Below are 14,238 nucleotides of genomic sequence, written 5' to 3'. Positions count from 1 at the left end.
TCATGTTTTGCGAGACATCCAGTGGATGGGTGAAAACTTGAAATTTCATCCACTACCTGGAATTTTCTGTTGTTTAAAGCTCAGGACCGGGGGCAGGTGAACCTGCTTGAGCAAGCAGTGGATCGTGAAACATACATGAAGTGAGCAAACTGACAGCACAACACACCATATTCAAGTGTTTATACCCGAAATACACCTTTAAGTTGGCAGACGGAGTGGGTCCCCTTGTCTACCGGCATATACAGTATGGTATTCCCATGTCTGTGATGCACTACAAGAGTCTGGAGCATAGAAACATAACTGATATGAAGCCAGTAAGATTTGCATTGTACTTGTGTAGTTTTTAAATCATCAACCTAATGGAGCGCATTAATAAACACACTCCAGTATTCTTATAATTATATCTTCAGGCATATCCATCTCAAGATGTTGCATGTATCCTAGGTACAATCAGCTGTTATTCCAAAATATGCCAGATTTTATATATGACTCCCATTGCATCTGGAATTCACCTGGAATGTCCTAACCAACTATATATTAATACACTGTGAATAATGGCTTACCTCATCTTCTCTGTGGCTGTCAGGAAGGTCATAGTAGTGTCTGGGAAAAAAAATCAATCAAGCAGTCACAAAGCACATGTATATTCGGTTCTGGAAACAATAATTTCTGTATTTTTGTTAGTATTTTGCAGCAGTATTTATGAGCCAAGACCACGTTTGGAAGCTACAGAGAGGTGTTATATAAGGAAAGATTTGCATCTTTTCTGTTTTTGGACCCACTCCTGGTTTTGGCTTACAAATGCTGATTCAAATTGCTGACCAAAATACTGCACTAACCATTAAGTAAAAGGCAACACTAGTAGGAGCATAGAAGACATATACTCTGCCTTGGCAAGAGTATTTAGCTACTAGGCTAAGTTAGCAAACTGAAACTGCCCCAGGTGAAAGAAAGGCTAGTTGTGACTCGGTTGGTAAGGGGCCCAAATCCTTGGGCATAGTGGTAGCAGTAACACCTGAGTCCTGTTGCAAGAAGGGGCCCCTGTGCCACATAAGAAGGCATTAGTATTATGAATTGCATGCTTTAAATGGGAGGTCCTGTTACAGATTTAGCAATGGGCCCCAAATCATCATGCACATATCAACTTCTGTCCAACCCGATAAAAGCCGCAGTTATAGTATAGAAAATGTAAAGGCGCAGCTTCAGTCTATACCAACTTGGTGATGCCAACAGATCCCCTTGGACATTTTAAACTTTATGAATGGCCAGTATGCAGCATGTACTGCTATGTAGCTCAAAGAAGAAAGATAAAGTATGTGCCAATACTAAACTACATGGTAAGTCCATTAGATAATTTTTGGCTTATAAATAGATATTCCTAAACATTATGAAGCAGTTCCTAAGAAGTCGATTTAGTAAAAAAAAAAGAAGTTTTCTAGTGGTAATAATCGGCTCTGTCCAGGAAAACCAAAAATGTTCTTGGATGCCACAGTCCTATCTATAGTCCTGTACAGTAACTGTAGCCAGGCTCGGACACAGTTCTGCACCTAATCTACTATCAAGGAAGTGTGTGTAATCTGGTGCTCCGCTGTAGAGTCCCGAATTAACAAACCTCCCATGATGTCATTGTTTTGTCTTAAACCCATCAACATACTACCAGTGCTGCAGAGAAGTCAAGTATTTGTCCATAGCAAGTCGTTGTGAAACAAGAGTCACCAAGCAGGTTAGACAGGTGACCTCCACCGCTGCATTACTTTAGAGCTGTTTTACATAGGCAACCAGCGGGAATCTGATCGATTATCATTCAGTGTAAATGCAGGCCCGACTAAACGACAAACAAGAATTCTTTCACTTCTTGTTTGTCGTTCAGTTTCTGCATGCAGAAAACCGAACGACAGATCAGCCCTATATAAACAAGCAGTCATTCACATATGAACGACTGACTGCCTGCTTACTGTGGGTGGCAGCCTGCCTGCCTGCATTCACTCAGCGATACTCGTTCCTGTGTAAAAGCACAGGAACCAATCACTGGGATGACTTGCCGGGCACCTGCGCCGAACAGGTCATCCCGTGTAAAAGGACCATAAGATTTTTATCTTCTGAATAGGATTAAGTGGAACTGGGACATTTGTTATTAAAAACCTCATAATTTTCATATACATATCATCCATCAGTGCCATATAAACAGAGAACATTCTCCAAATTGGAGAAGCTAGCTAGTTCAGAGGGATATGATGAGCTCACTTCTGAGCTATTCTTTATACATTTACACTTTATAATCTATAGGGTCTGTCCAGTGCCGTCTGATTCGGTCATAGGATAGATCCATTCTGCACAGGGTTTTGGTTTTCCTGTTCCCATAATGGAACAGAAAAATGGAAACCCAAATATAGATGTGAACAAAGCCTTAAGGGCCTTTAAATAGGCTGATTATCTGGCACGAACATTCACCTGAATGTTCGATTGCTTGATTTATCCATCTGAATGTACTGCCAATCAGCCAACGAACGGAGCAAATGCATCACATCTTTGTGGCACAAAAAATCATCATTGTCAACAGCACAATCCCCGGGTAATCAGGAGAAGTGCTGCCAACAATGCTGGAACTGTATGGAGACACATAGCCACATTGACGAATGTTCATCCCCAGACTTGTTGATCAGCGCTCATCAACATTGTGAAATTGATTGATGTAAGGGGGCCCTCGGTTTTTTTCGAAGAATACTGTCTGCAGGTTCTTTCAAAAATATTTGTCTTTCTTGACCTTGTGCTTTTATCAAAGAACAAAGACTAATTTCAATCTAAGCAAAATCTCTGTTTATACTTCTCAAGCATTATGTGAGCATGCATTGTGCCATCTGGTAAAACGCTGGACAGCTGAGTGCAAACAGACCCCATTATAGGCAACGGGGTCTGTTCAGTGCTGTTTGGCTCTGTCATAAGACAGATCCATTCAGCCAGAGGATTCCCCTTACTTGCTCCCATAACGGAGAAGAAAAACTGAACCCCTGATGGAGATGTGAAATCAGCCTACTCTTCATAAAGATCAAAAAGAAACCTTAGTCAGATTAAACACCACATAACACACCCAAACATGGGAACCGAGACTTGCCTGGGATCCATTAAGGGACACAGGCCCCTTACCACCGACAATACAGACCTCTTGCTGTTTTATTGTATTGCTTTATTTAATATTCTCACTTTCCAATTTTCTTGCTGTTTGAAATGCGGCATTTTAAAAGATGCTCGTGTGGGAGCAGCCTAATAGCACAGTTATGTAGTATCATATAGCCACCTTGTCCAATGGTTGCTAACATATCTATGGAGAACACTATCATTGGCTACATCCTTTGGATGACACAGCCACAAAACATGGCCACCAGTAATTGTGTAAGTACACTGCATCCCATTTCTTGTACTGATCCTGAGTCACAGGCTATATTATAGCCCAGAGCTGCAATCACAATTCTACTGGTTGTCACGGGAAGCAGTCAACAATCTAGTTGACAGATACAAATTTAGCAGTTGAGCTGAGCTCCTTTAATGTGTCCCTATCACTTCCCCCACGATCCCCATCCAGATGCAGCTATGTTAGGCATCTCTCCACATGGAGGATGTTGAAACAATTGGTCTCATCTAGCCATTGTGACAAAGTGCCCATTTGTATTTGTTGCAGTTCTGACCCCTGCTTGACTCCTCACCATTCTGACTTCTGTGCTCTCTGATTTTGGCTCTGCTTGACTTCTTTATTGCTTCTTGCCTGCCCTGATCTTCTGCATGGACCTTGTTTCTGCCAGCCCTGACCACTTACACACCTGTTCACACCATCAGTGACCACTCCTTGGAATTGTGCAGTGTTAGCAGCCACATTACCAGCACTATCTGTGTAAGTACCAGCTTGGGGATCCAATACTGTTTCTTTTTATGGATGCCGGATCCTTTTTTCTTTTCATTCACATGATTTGAGATCCATCATGTATGTGAGCTGGAAATTTTTCCTTTGTTTACTGGTATATTATGCAATTATTTGGGCCCCTAATAAAGTTTAGCTATTTTAGACTGCAGTAATACAAACAAAATACCTTTTAGTTTTCTGGAAGCCATCTTTATTCTTGGTGTATGAATGTTCTTCATCATGGAACTAAAAACAAAAAAGGACAAAGATAGAAAATCATAACTACTCAGGCTGTAAAATCTATTTAGCTCATTTATTGAATAAATCAGTCATTGCACTATAGACTATGAGCATGTAATACTGAATGGTAATGAGCACATGACAACAGTAGGGGGTCATGCACATGGCCGTATTACGGTTTAGTTTTGCATGGGGCAATAACAGACCTTCAACAGAGGCCCATGGGTCTCTGCTGTACGTCTGTATGCCTTCAAAATCATATAGAGGCAATCACGGTATGTTCTATTGAAGCAGGTTTTTTCCGTAAATGACTTTGCTTTACAGCAGTACACAAAGGACATACAGCTCCGTACTCAAGATGCCATACAGTCTCCCTACACTGCGGTACAGACTAGATGAGTAACCAAGGCTGGAGCTACTCAGATGGATACAGTATCCGCTACCATCACATGACCTGTCTCTCACACTGTCGGAGACACGACAGGGTTGGGAATTTTTGGAATGAGAAGCAAAGCATGCTTCATCTTGTAATCACTTATTCTGCACCTCTTCTTCACACAGCTGTCTTATAGACTGAATAAGTGACAACCAAAACTCGGAAGTTAGCCTTCCCTTCCCTAGTGGAATATAGTTTTACTACTGCGGCTGGAAGAACCACCCAGTCTTTGAGACTGCATCACAAACCAAAAATTAGCAGGCCCATTCATGCAGAAATATCTACACCGTAGAAATGTTAATTAATAACATCAGAAACTAGAATTGGAAGTAGCATGTTCATTTGGTTCATGTGCAGCATATCACGGCTTCTGAAGAACATGTGACTTTATAAAAGGAATCACGCACTGTCACTTAATCTTAGATGTTAAAATAAGGAAAGCTGTGTGACTTGAAGTTTCCTCAGACTGTGAGGCTCTCTAGAGTTAGGGCCTGAATTCTGTACAATTGCTGTAATTGATCCATTGACAACATACAGGATACGTCAAGCTTCAGCCCATATCCTGCAGAGAAAAAATTAGGTTCCCCACAGCCCTGCGAGTTTGCTGTTAAGTCACCTTTAGGCCGGGCTCACACGGCCATAAGCGTAAAATGCAGCAGGGGTCCCGCTGTGTTTTACAGCGTTTTTGCAGCTGCGGGGCCGCCCGTGCCACGTACGTCAGCAAAACTGTACTGTGCATGACTGCGTACTCACGCACACTGCCATGCGCAGTACACCTGTTTTAGTCGCAGTAAAAAGCGCATGTGTGGGAGCGGCCTTAGGCTTATTTTACACGGACGAGCGCGAGATAAATAATCTCGCATCACTGTTGCCTGTGATTTTCTCACGCGATAGACTCCAACAGGAGTTCCTAATGTTAAAAACACATTGTGCGAACATTGCAAGTTCGTGCATTGTGATGTGATAAATTGGAAGCTCCATAGGAATACATGGGCGAGAAAAAATAGCAAAATGCAGAAAGATAGGCCATGCAGCGATTTCCAAATCTGGCAACATGAAATCACAGGAAACATCGCATATGGGAATGAAGTAATTGAAAACTAAGGGTTTAATAATTCTGCATTTTCTCACACTCTTGCATCGCCTAAAAAATAGCGCTATTTTCAGACGTGATTTTTTTTCATGTACCTATGCTCTTTGTAAAAAAAAAAAAGAAAATCGCACAATGTTTTATTTTTGTCCGCATTGAGGATAAGAGTAGGACATGCAATATCCACTGTCTCTACAGCTCGGACAGCACACATATATCTCCTACATGATGTCCTGGAGCTGATAACCCCAGAATCCAGCTGTGATCTGCAAGGAAAACCCAACAGCAAGTGTTCAATCTCCCTGCAGCGCCTTCGCAGGGTGAATGAAGCATTACACAATTCCTATTTAATTTAAACAGCTTTTGGTGTAGTGCGCAAAATGTGCTGGGTCCTCCAAAATGCTTTCGTAACCTTTCTCTTCTACAGCTAATTAATTGTTCCTGAATTAGAGACTCCCACCCCCATTAACTATGAAATATGTTTTTTGAGGCCAGGTTGCCCTGTTAAACAACCACTTTTTAAGCATTTTTCTAAAAAAATATTTCACTAAGGGCTTATTCACAAAGGTGTATGTGTGTTGCCCTTGAGAAACTTAGGCACAACATGCATTGGTTAGCACAAGGACACCCATCCATGTGCTGCCTGATCCGCACGGACCATCCACATTGCATGTCCTATTGTCATCCGTGAATATGGATAATAGGACATGCAGTGATTTTTTGTTTCACATGGAAAAAGATTAATGCCTAAAGAAGACTCTGATCCAAGATTGTAAGACACAGCTGTTACGAATAAAGTCTTTCATTTTATAAAAAGTCTTTCTCATGGAATAAGCGTCCACCCCATAGCAACACCAACCATCATCTGGCTTACTTCTGTATCCCTACATGGGCTGTATTGGGTATTGCAGTTCCGCTTATTCACTTGCATTGAAAACCAAATATAGTCCATGGACAGTGCAGAGCTGCCTTATAAAGATTAAAATAGACAAATTTCCAGGTGCTGATGGCATACACCCCTGGGTTCTAAGGGAATTAGGTAATATGATAAACACACCGTTGTTTCTTATATTTAAGGACTCTATAGTATCAGGGTCTGTTCCACTGGATTGGCACATAGCAGATGTGGTGCCAATATTCAAAAAGGGGTTGAAAAGTGAACTCGGAGACTACAGGCCAGTAAGACTAAATTCTATTGTGGGTAAAATGTTTGAAGGGTTTCTAAGAGATGCCATCCTGGAGGACCTCAAGGAAAATAGCTGTATAACTCCATAGTAGCATGGGTTTATGAGGGGTCGCTCTGGCAAACCAATCTGATCAGCTCCTACGAGGAGGTGAGTTCTAGACTTGACCAGGGAGTCATCAAATCTTGTATATTTTTACTTTTCCAAATTGTTTCATACTGAGCTGCATAAGAGGTTGGTATATAAAAGGAGAATGCTTGGTCTGGGTGAGAATGTGTGTAAGTTGTTAAGTAACTGGTCAGCGATAGAAAGCAGAGGGTGGTTATAAATAGGGCATGCTCTGATTGGGACAAGGGTCAGTAGTGGGTCCTATTCTTTTTAATATATTAATGACATCAATATTTCCAGATGATAAAAAAAACAATGTAAAGTAATTAACACAAGAGAGGACAGAATGTGGTTGCAAAGGGATCTGGGTAAGCTGGAGGCTTGGGCAGAAAAGTGGCAAATGAGGTTTAAAAACTGATAAATGTAAGGTTCTGCACATAGGCAGAGGAAATACATGTCACCATTACACACTAAATGGGAAACCACTGAGAAACACTGACATGGAAAAGGACTTGGGGATTTTAGTTAACTGTAAGCTTTACTGGAGCAACCAGTGTCAGGCGGCTGCTGTCAAGGCAAATCGGATCATGTGGTGCATCAAAAGAGATCTAGGGGCACATTACAAGAACATTGTTCTTCCTCTTTACAAGTCACTGGTCAGACCACACATGCAATATTGTGTGCAGTTTTGGGCACCAGTACTCAAGAAGGACATATCAGAGCTTGAGTGTGTTCAAAGGTGGGCAACTAAATTAATAAATGGAATGGGCGGACTACAATACCCAGAGCGGTTATCAAAATTGGGGTTATTCACTTTAGAAAAAATATGGCTGAGGGGCGACTTAATACCTATATATAAATATATCAGGGGACAATGCAGAAATCTCTCCCATCATCTATTTATTCCCAGGACTGTGACTGTAACAAGGGGGCATCCTCTACATCTTGAGCAAAGAATTGTTTCTACACCAACATAGAAGAGTGTTCTTTACTGTAAGAGCAGCGAGGCTGTGGAACTCTCTGCCTGAGGACGTGGTAATGGTGAATTCGATGAAAGGGTTTAAGAGGGGCATGGACGCCTTTCTTGAGTGTAGTAATATATGTGATAGTCACTAATTACTTCAGAACGGCGGGTGATCCAGGGATTATTCTAATTGCCAGACTTGGAGTCATAGAAGAATTTTTCTTCGCTTAAGTGAGGCTTCTACCTCATTGGGTTTTTTTCTTGCCTTCCCCTGAATCAACATGAGGGGGGGGGGAGGCTCAACTAGATGGACATATGTCTTTTTTCAGCCTAACACACTATGTTACCTTGAGCAAAGTTTATCAATATTAAAGTCTTGGATAGCTCCTTTAAAGATTGATGGCTAGCCTTAGAATAGCTCATCAATGTCTGGGGTGGGGGTCAGGTCCCCGGGAAGATAATCTCTGATCAACACAATTAAAAGGCTTGTCCCATGAAACTTAGATCACTTAACCACAGGTATAGTGTTCAACTACCTCCAGCAAATCCATAGAGGGGAATGGAGCAACACTGTGTATGTTCAACCACCGCTCCAGTCACTCGGGAAGAACCAGGATCCCAGTTCTTGTAATATTCTGTGCATAAGTGAGAAGTTCATTTTGTGGGTCAAGTAGTTTAAGATGTCACAATGTTACAGTCCTCAAGAACTTCTTTAAAGGGCTTTACCAGGCAAAAACTATTGATGACCTATCCTCAGGATAGATCCCCGGCGATGAGCTGATTGCCCAGCCCATTGTCAGTGCAGTGGGGCCCAACGTCATCATAGAGGACGGCAGTGGAAGTGCCTTAGCTGGCTTAACTCTTATTCTGTGTCCAACCTCAATGTCTACGGGGGAAGCGCTAGAAGTGTAACAGCTGGCTTCAGCTTCCATTTATTTCAATGGGAGCTGAAGTCAGCTAAGGCACTTACGCTGCTGTCCCCTATGACGACGTTTGGCCTAACTGCACTGACAGCAGGCTGGGCAATCAGGGGGTCCCCGGTGATTAACTATTGATAACCTATCCTGAAGATAGGTCATCAATAGTTTTTACCCGGAAGACTCTTTTAAGTATCAGACACCATATAAATAGCCAATGTGGTTCCTGTGGCCTATCGCCCAGCCAAATTCTACAACTACAGCAGTGCGAATATTATAATATCAAACAAATAAAATATGTCCACTAATTATTTTTATAGAGATGTATATAAAATTGTTACTTGGCAATACCTCTGGAAATGTCTTGGGAGAATCCTGAAACTTGGAGTAAGATCTGCTTGGAGATGAATTGCTTTGAAATAATCTCTCAAGTTGCTCATCATAGCTGTATTGATTGGACACATCGGACATCTTGCCTGACACTTAGATATCCCCTTGTTGTGGTCCTGTAGTAGGATGCAGTAATGCTACCTTGCTGCAGAAGACAATGGCTTCAGCTGTGCAGGTGTACGGGCTCCTATGGGAGTAAAGGTGTGGCATGTTCCTATGGTGACCTGAACAACACCTGTTCTAATGCCGTATTGTTGTAGTAACTTGTCACTAAGTGTAGGATGCTGCTAAGTCAACGTTCATTCACAAAGAGACTCAACCACTACTATTTATATGGCTTTTCCCAATCCTGTGTGACTAAAGGGGTTTCACAGACAAATACTATTGATGAAATTGTCCTCAGAATAGATCATCAAAAGTTGATCAGCTGGGGTCCACCATACGGAACCCTGGCCAATCAGCTGATTCGGTGGCCACAGCCAACGGCACAACACACAGAGGTACGGAGCAGAAACAGTTAGTTCCGACCTCTGTATGGTGGCCGGCACTCGTTATTGATTTTAAAGAGAGGTCCACCTGAAATGTTATGAGTATCCATTTGGAATGGTGATGCTGAGGCCTCTAATTGGCTGCAGGGGTCACCTGACTTTCGCCGTCAGCACAGTCTAGGAGTCTCTGTGTTGTTCACCGGGGAGAAGAGAGGTGAGTATTGTTTCTTTTGTTATTTTACTGCATAACTAGTTGGACAACCCCTTTAGCACCTTATAGATCAGCCTTCCGGGATTTTACGGTGGCTACTATATAGCTTTGGTATTTCCATAAACGTATTGGCCCAAAGAATAATATTTGCATATTATTTATACCGCACGGTATAAATGCAATTAAATTTTTTAAAAACTTTTTTAAAACTTTTTTTTTACTTTGCATGATCGCTGTTATCCATTAGATAGCAGCGATCATGTGATTGGGAATCGCATACAGCGGTCCCCGGTGGCATCTCTCTGCTCTCGGCTACACATGGGAGCTGGGAGCTAGAGAGTTTTTAAATTTCCCAGGCCGCGCGCCCTTCTGTGCACACGCCCCACGTATGACGTCTGGCGCGCATGCGCAAAAGGCGCTGTCAGGACCCGGGAGGCCAGGACAACGCAGGACATCGCGGAGAAGGCAGGTGAGTACTTTCAGCTGCTCTGATGGATCCGATTCATCAGGGCAGCTAAAGTTTTGATGTTTTTTAACTTTTTGTTGACTTTTATATGATTGCTGGCATTCGGTAAATGCCGGCAATCATGTGACCGGGGGTTGGGGTCCCGCGGCCTGCAATGGCAGCTCCAGGTTGCCGGCTACCTCCGAAACTGTCATGGCCTCAGTTTGCAGGACCTTAATCCCTGCAGGAAACATGTTTCTACGTCCTCAGGGATTAAGGCCCAGCAAGCTAGGATGTAAAAAGGCAATGCCTGGTCCCTAAGGGGTTAATAAAGCATACCTTTTAAGAGAGGAGGATTTTTGACAGTGGTAGTTTGGCTTGACAGTGGGTCAGCTGCTTGGTTCAGCAGCTCTGTTCCCTCTGGCCCCAGATGCGGCCAGGAGGAGGAGAGGAGGAAGGAGATGCCTCTTAGTGCCAGGTTGGTCAGTGATATGTGAGAGGGTCAGTGTCACGGCCGGGACAAGAGGGTCACTGGGTCAGTGACACAGCCGGGAAGGGGAGGGCAGAAGACGCACCTGGAGCACTGGTTAGATGCCCGGCTCTCCTGCTAGACCAGGTTGCAGGGCGCTGAAGAGACAAATGGAAGTACCATATTTGAAATGCTTGTAGCGCTGGTGAGTGAAGGAGGGAGTGTGTCAAGACTGTGAAAGGCTCTGATGGCCGGGGACGAAGATGAAGGAGTGAAAGACTGGGGGCTGAAATTGGAGAGCTGTCCATATGGAGCCCAAGCATATGTACTGCGACGAGGAGCAACGTACATGGTTGAACCTCCGGCCGTTGAGTTGTAAGTGAGGCCGGCCTTGTTAAAAACTGGTGTGCACACCAGGAAAGAGGCAAAATGGTTAGTCAGGAGGCCTGCTGTGAAAGTAGTGGGGATACGGACATTAGTTATGAGGACAATAGTCATTTTATGGATGTTTGGATAGTATGTAAAGGACTGAGATGATACGATGAGTGAGAATCGAGCCAATGAGTAAAGTGTTATTTCTAAGTGATAGTATCTAAGCCCTTTGTAGTCAGTAAAATTAAAGGGGTTGTCCGGTTACTGGTCAGCATCCCTTTAATGGGGCCCTTTTTAGCAAAATAATAAACTGAGCTGTACTTACTTCTCCGGCACCGCCCTCGTACAGTGCTGCAGTGGAACAGTGTGTTTGTTGCAGCCAATCAGAGGCTGTAGTTTCACATTGCTGTACTCTGATTGGCTGTGCAGCATGTCAGTTTCAGCGCGGTTTTGGCCGTAGCGTGTGAACGAGATTTTTGAAAATCTCATCCACTTTGCTGCTTAGTCTCAGGCAGGTGGAAGTTCCGTACGGAAAGTCTGCGTGGAAATTCCGCCCCGTGTGAGCCCAGCCTAATAAGACACAAAACGCGGGGCGTCTGAATGTGTACTTAACCCCTTGACGACAAACAAGAATTCAAAAAATGATGAAAAACGCGTATATTAAAATGAGAATGAGGCAGAACGTGGCAGTGCGATAATCTGCAGAGCCCGGGCCTCAAGGACGGTACTGCTTGCCTTATGGCACAAGGTCGTGACAGACATGTCAGGGGTTTGGGCTCATGAGGTTCTGGCTACGCGGTTTCCTGATGTTGGCTCATAGCCATTCTACAAATTCGCCCCAACTAAGCTGTATCAGGGCCCTTATGTGTGAGCCCTACATCTCTGCATGTTTTACTATAGGATGGCTGGCACATGTAGTGTCACACATAGCAGCCTGTGGCTCAGAGTTTCCGCACCTCCACACTTGTGAAGCAAGCCGGCCTCCTCACGTTATCAGCAGATGAGGAGTCGCTTATCACGGAGGGCGGGATTAACCTTAACAAACCCCGCCCACATCCCGGGATGAACACACCCACGTTCCTCTCGGCCACGCATGCTCAGTTCTGCAGCGCGAGGGTCTGCATCTCTGAATTGACTTCCTCGTCTTGCAATATCGGAGTCGTGCGGTCCACGTTGTGTTCAGCCAGCATGCCGGCCGAGGTCCTCAGCGGGAAGGTGGTGTCCGGGTAAGTGCCACTGCGTGCTGGGAGAGGAGCTAACGGCCCTGGCGGGGAAGGGGTTAATGCAACACGTGGAGGACTGCTGATATGCCGTATACACCGAACGGCCCCACTGTTCAGCCACTGACAGGTGACAATAGTATATGGCAGGGTGGGATATGCACGTGGTAGCAATGTGCAGTCTGCCTCTGGTAAAGGGGTATGCCAAAATCAAAAGTTAATCCCAGCGATCTTAAAGTTATCTTGGGGATAAGGAGTAACTTTTTTTTGACTTGGGGATGACCCCTTTAAGTTGATAGGTTGGGGTGCGTCCCCACGTAATGGCTAGCAGCTGTGATCTCAGCAAGCCTTGGCCACTAATGGGGGTGGAGCCTGCTGATAAGGTTAGCAAGATTGCGCTCCCATTGGTGGCTGCAACTGGGTGGAATTGCCGCCGCAAGCCATTACGTGGAAATGCACTTTTAGGGCTAATTTGCGCAGGCGTGATTTCACGGTGTATTACGCACGCTTGCGTAGTATGCTATGAATGGAGTCAATAAAAGTACACGGATTTTCATTTATCCGTTCACATTAGCGAATATACAATACATATACTTACGTGCGTGAAAAAGAACGCAGCACGCTCGTGCGTGATATGCAGTGAACTAGAAGTCATATAGGGTTAGCGTATGTGATGCTGTCCATATGCAGTGGTGCCCATGGTCAGATGTGTTCTCCTTCCAGTGGAATTGTGCAGGGTTTCACCCTATTTCTTGCATATTGCGCACCCCCATTGACTTGTATGGGCAGGTCTGGTGTGCACAGACGCAGAAAGATAGAACATTTTTTTTTGCACTGACGACGAAATACGCGTGCCAAGATACGCCTGTGTGAACGAACCCTTAGAAATCAATGGGTTCCATTCTCTGCATACTGCGTGCATGAGGTTTGTGCATCCGTGTGTATTTACACGAATAAGCCCCATAACAATCTGAGAAACCCCCACCAATTATTGCGCCTGTATTCCTGTGGTTTTCCCCCTGCGAGTGCGCATGTTGTTTCTATTGAAAACCTAAAAACCTCATAACGCTCACATAAAAACTGCTTCTGCATGCAAGTGTGATGCAATGTTTTTATTTATTTTTTCCTTATCTCACATCGGAACTAAGGGGAGATACCGCTCATAAAAACAGCACACGCTGTGATTACTCTATCCCGCAGTACGCCGCAAGAGACAAATTTCCCATATAAGTTATCCGCTCACTAAGAATGGCTTCTATTTTCATGCGTGATAACATCTCCCGTGTAAACACAGCCTAAGTGGAATCCACTTGCAGAGGCCCGCTGTGAGCCCGGCCGTGTCCGTACGTACGGCGACAAAATTGTACTGCACATGGCTGCGTACTCAAGCAGTACACTTTTTTGTTTGTTTATCTTCCCTGTATTGTTGCTTAGCGACGATACGTATACTCGCAGCCCAGTCGCAGATATCCGTGGCGAACTACAACATGCTGCGTTCTACTTTTCGCGAGCGGATTACACAATTCTGACACGCAAATGTGAGCGGAATTGCATAAGGATTAATTTAATTGTCGGTGAGTTACCATGTATCACACGGATGTACAGAGCCCACGTAATACGCAATTCAAATACAGACGTTTGAGCCTGGCATAAGACACGGTGGTTGTTGTGGGTTTTTTGGAGGGGGGGGGGGTTGTATATGTAAAACCGTAGCAAAAAATGTATGCTGTTTTTACTGTATCCGAACTGCACGGTTTGAAGATGGCCTCAGCAGCTCCTATTGGCCTCCTGCACACGGGCAGGAATTCC

At 44.1% G+C, this 14,238-nt stretch overlaps 2 protein-coding genes across 2 annotated transcripts in view; one reads left to right on the top strand and one right to left on the bottom strand.

Moving 5' to 3' along the window:
* The window catches only part of LOC136632905 (coiled-coil domain-containing protein 170-like), a 59,953-nt gene extending 50,551 nt beyond the window's left edge, over nucleotides 1-9,402 (bottom strand). The window contains exons 1-3 of the mRNA XM_066608184.1: nucleotides 9,186-9,402; nucleotides 4,083-4,141; nucleotides 564-603 (exon numbers count right to left, since the gene is read on the bottom strand). Coding sequence (XP_066464281.1) covers nucleotides 564-603; nucleotides 4,083-4,141; nucleotides 9,186-9,305 — 219 coding nt within the window. The 5' untranslated portion in view covers nucleotides 9,306-9,402. The remainder of the gene's footprint in view (nucleotides 1-563; nucleotides 604-4,082; nucleotides 4,142-9,185) is intronic.
* Nucleotides 9,403-12,297: 2,895 nt separating this feature from the next.
* Nucleotides 12,298-14,238, top strand: part of MTHFD1 (methylenetetrahydrofolate dehydrogenase, cyclohydrolase and formyltetrahydrofolate synthetase 1) — a 63,861-nt gene continuing 61,920 nt past the window's right edge. Inside the window, exon 1 of the mRNA XM_066608183.1 lies at nucleotides 12,298-12,435. Coding sequence (XP_066464280.1) covers nucleotides 12,398-12,435 — 38 coding nt within the window. The 5' untranslated portion in view covers nucleotides 12,298-12,397. The remainder of the gene's footprint in view (nucleotides 12,436-14,238) is intronic.

The sequence above is a fragment of the Eleutherodactylus coqui genome, chromosome 6 (genome assembly GCF_035609145.1).
Source record: "Eleutherodactylus coqui strain aEleCoq1 chromosome 6, aEleCoq1.hap1, whole genome shotgun sequence".
Lineage (NCBI taxonomy): Eukaryota > Metazoa > Chordata > Amphibia > Anura > Eleutherodactylidae > Eleutherodactylus > Eleutherodactylus coqui.
The sequence above is the reverse complement of the archived record's forward strand: the minus strand, read 5'-3'. Positions and strand labels throughout refer to the sequence as shown.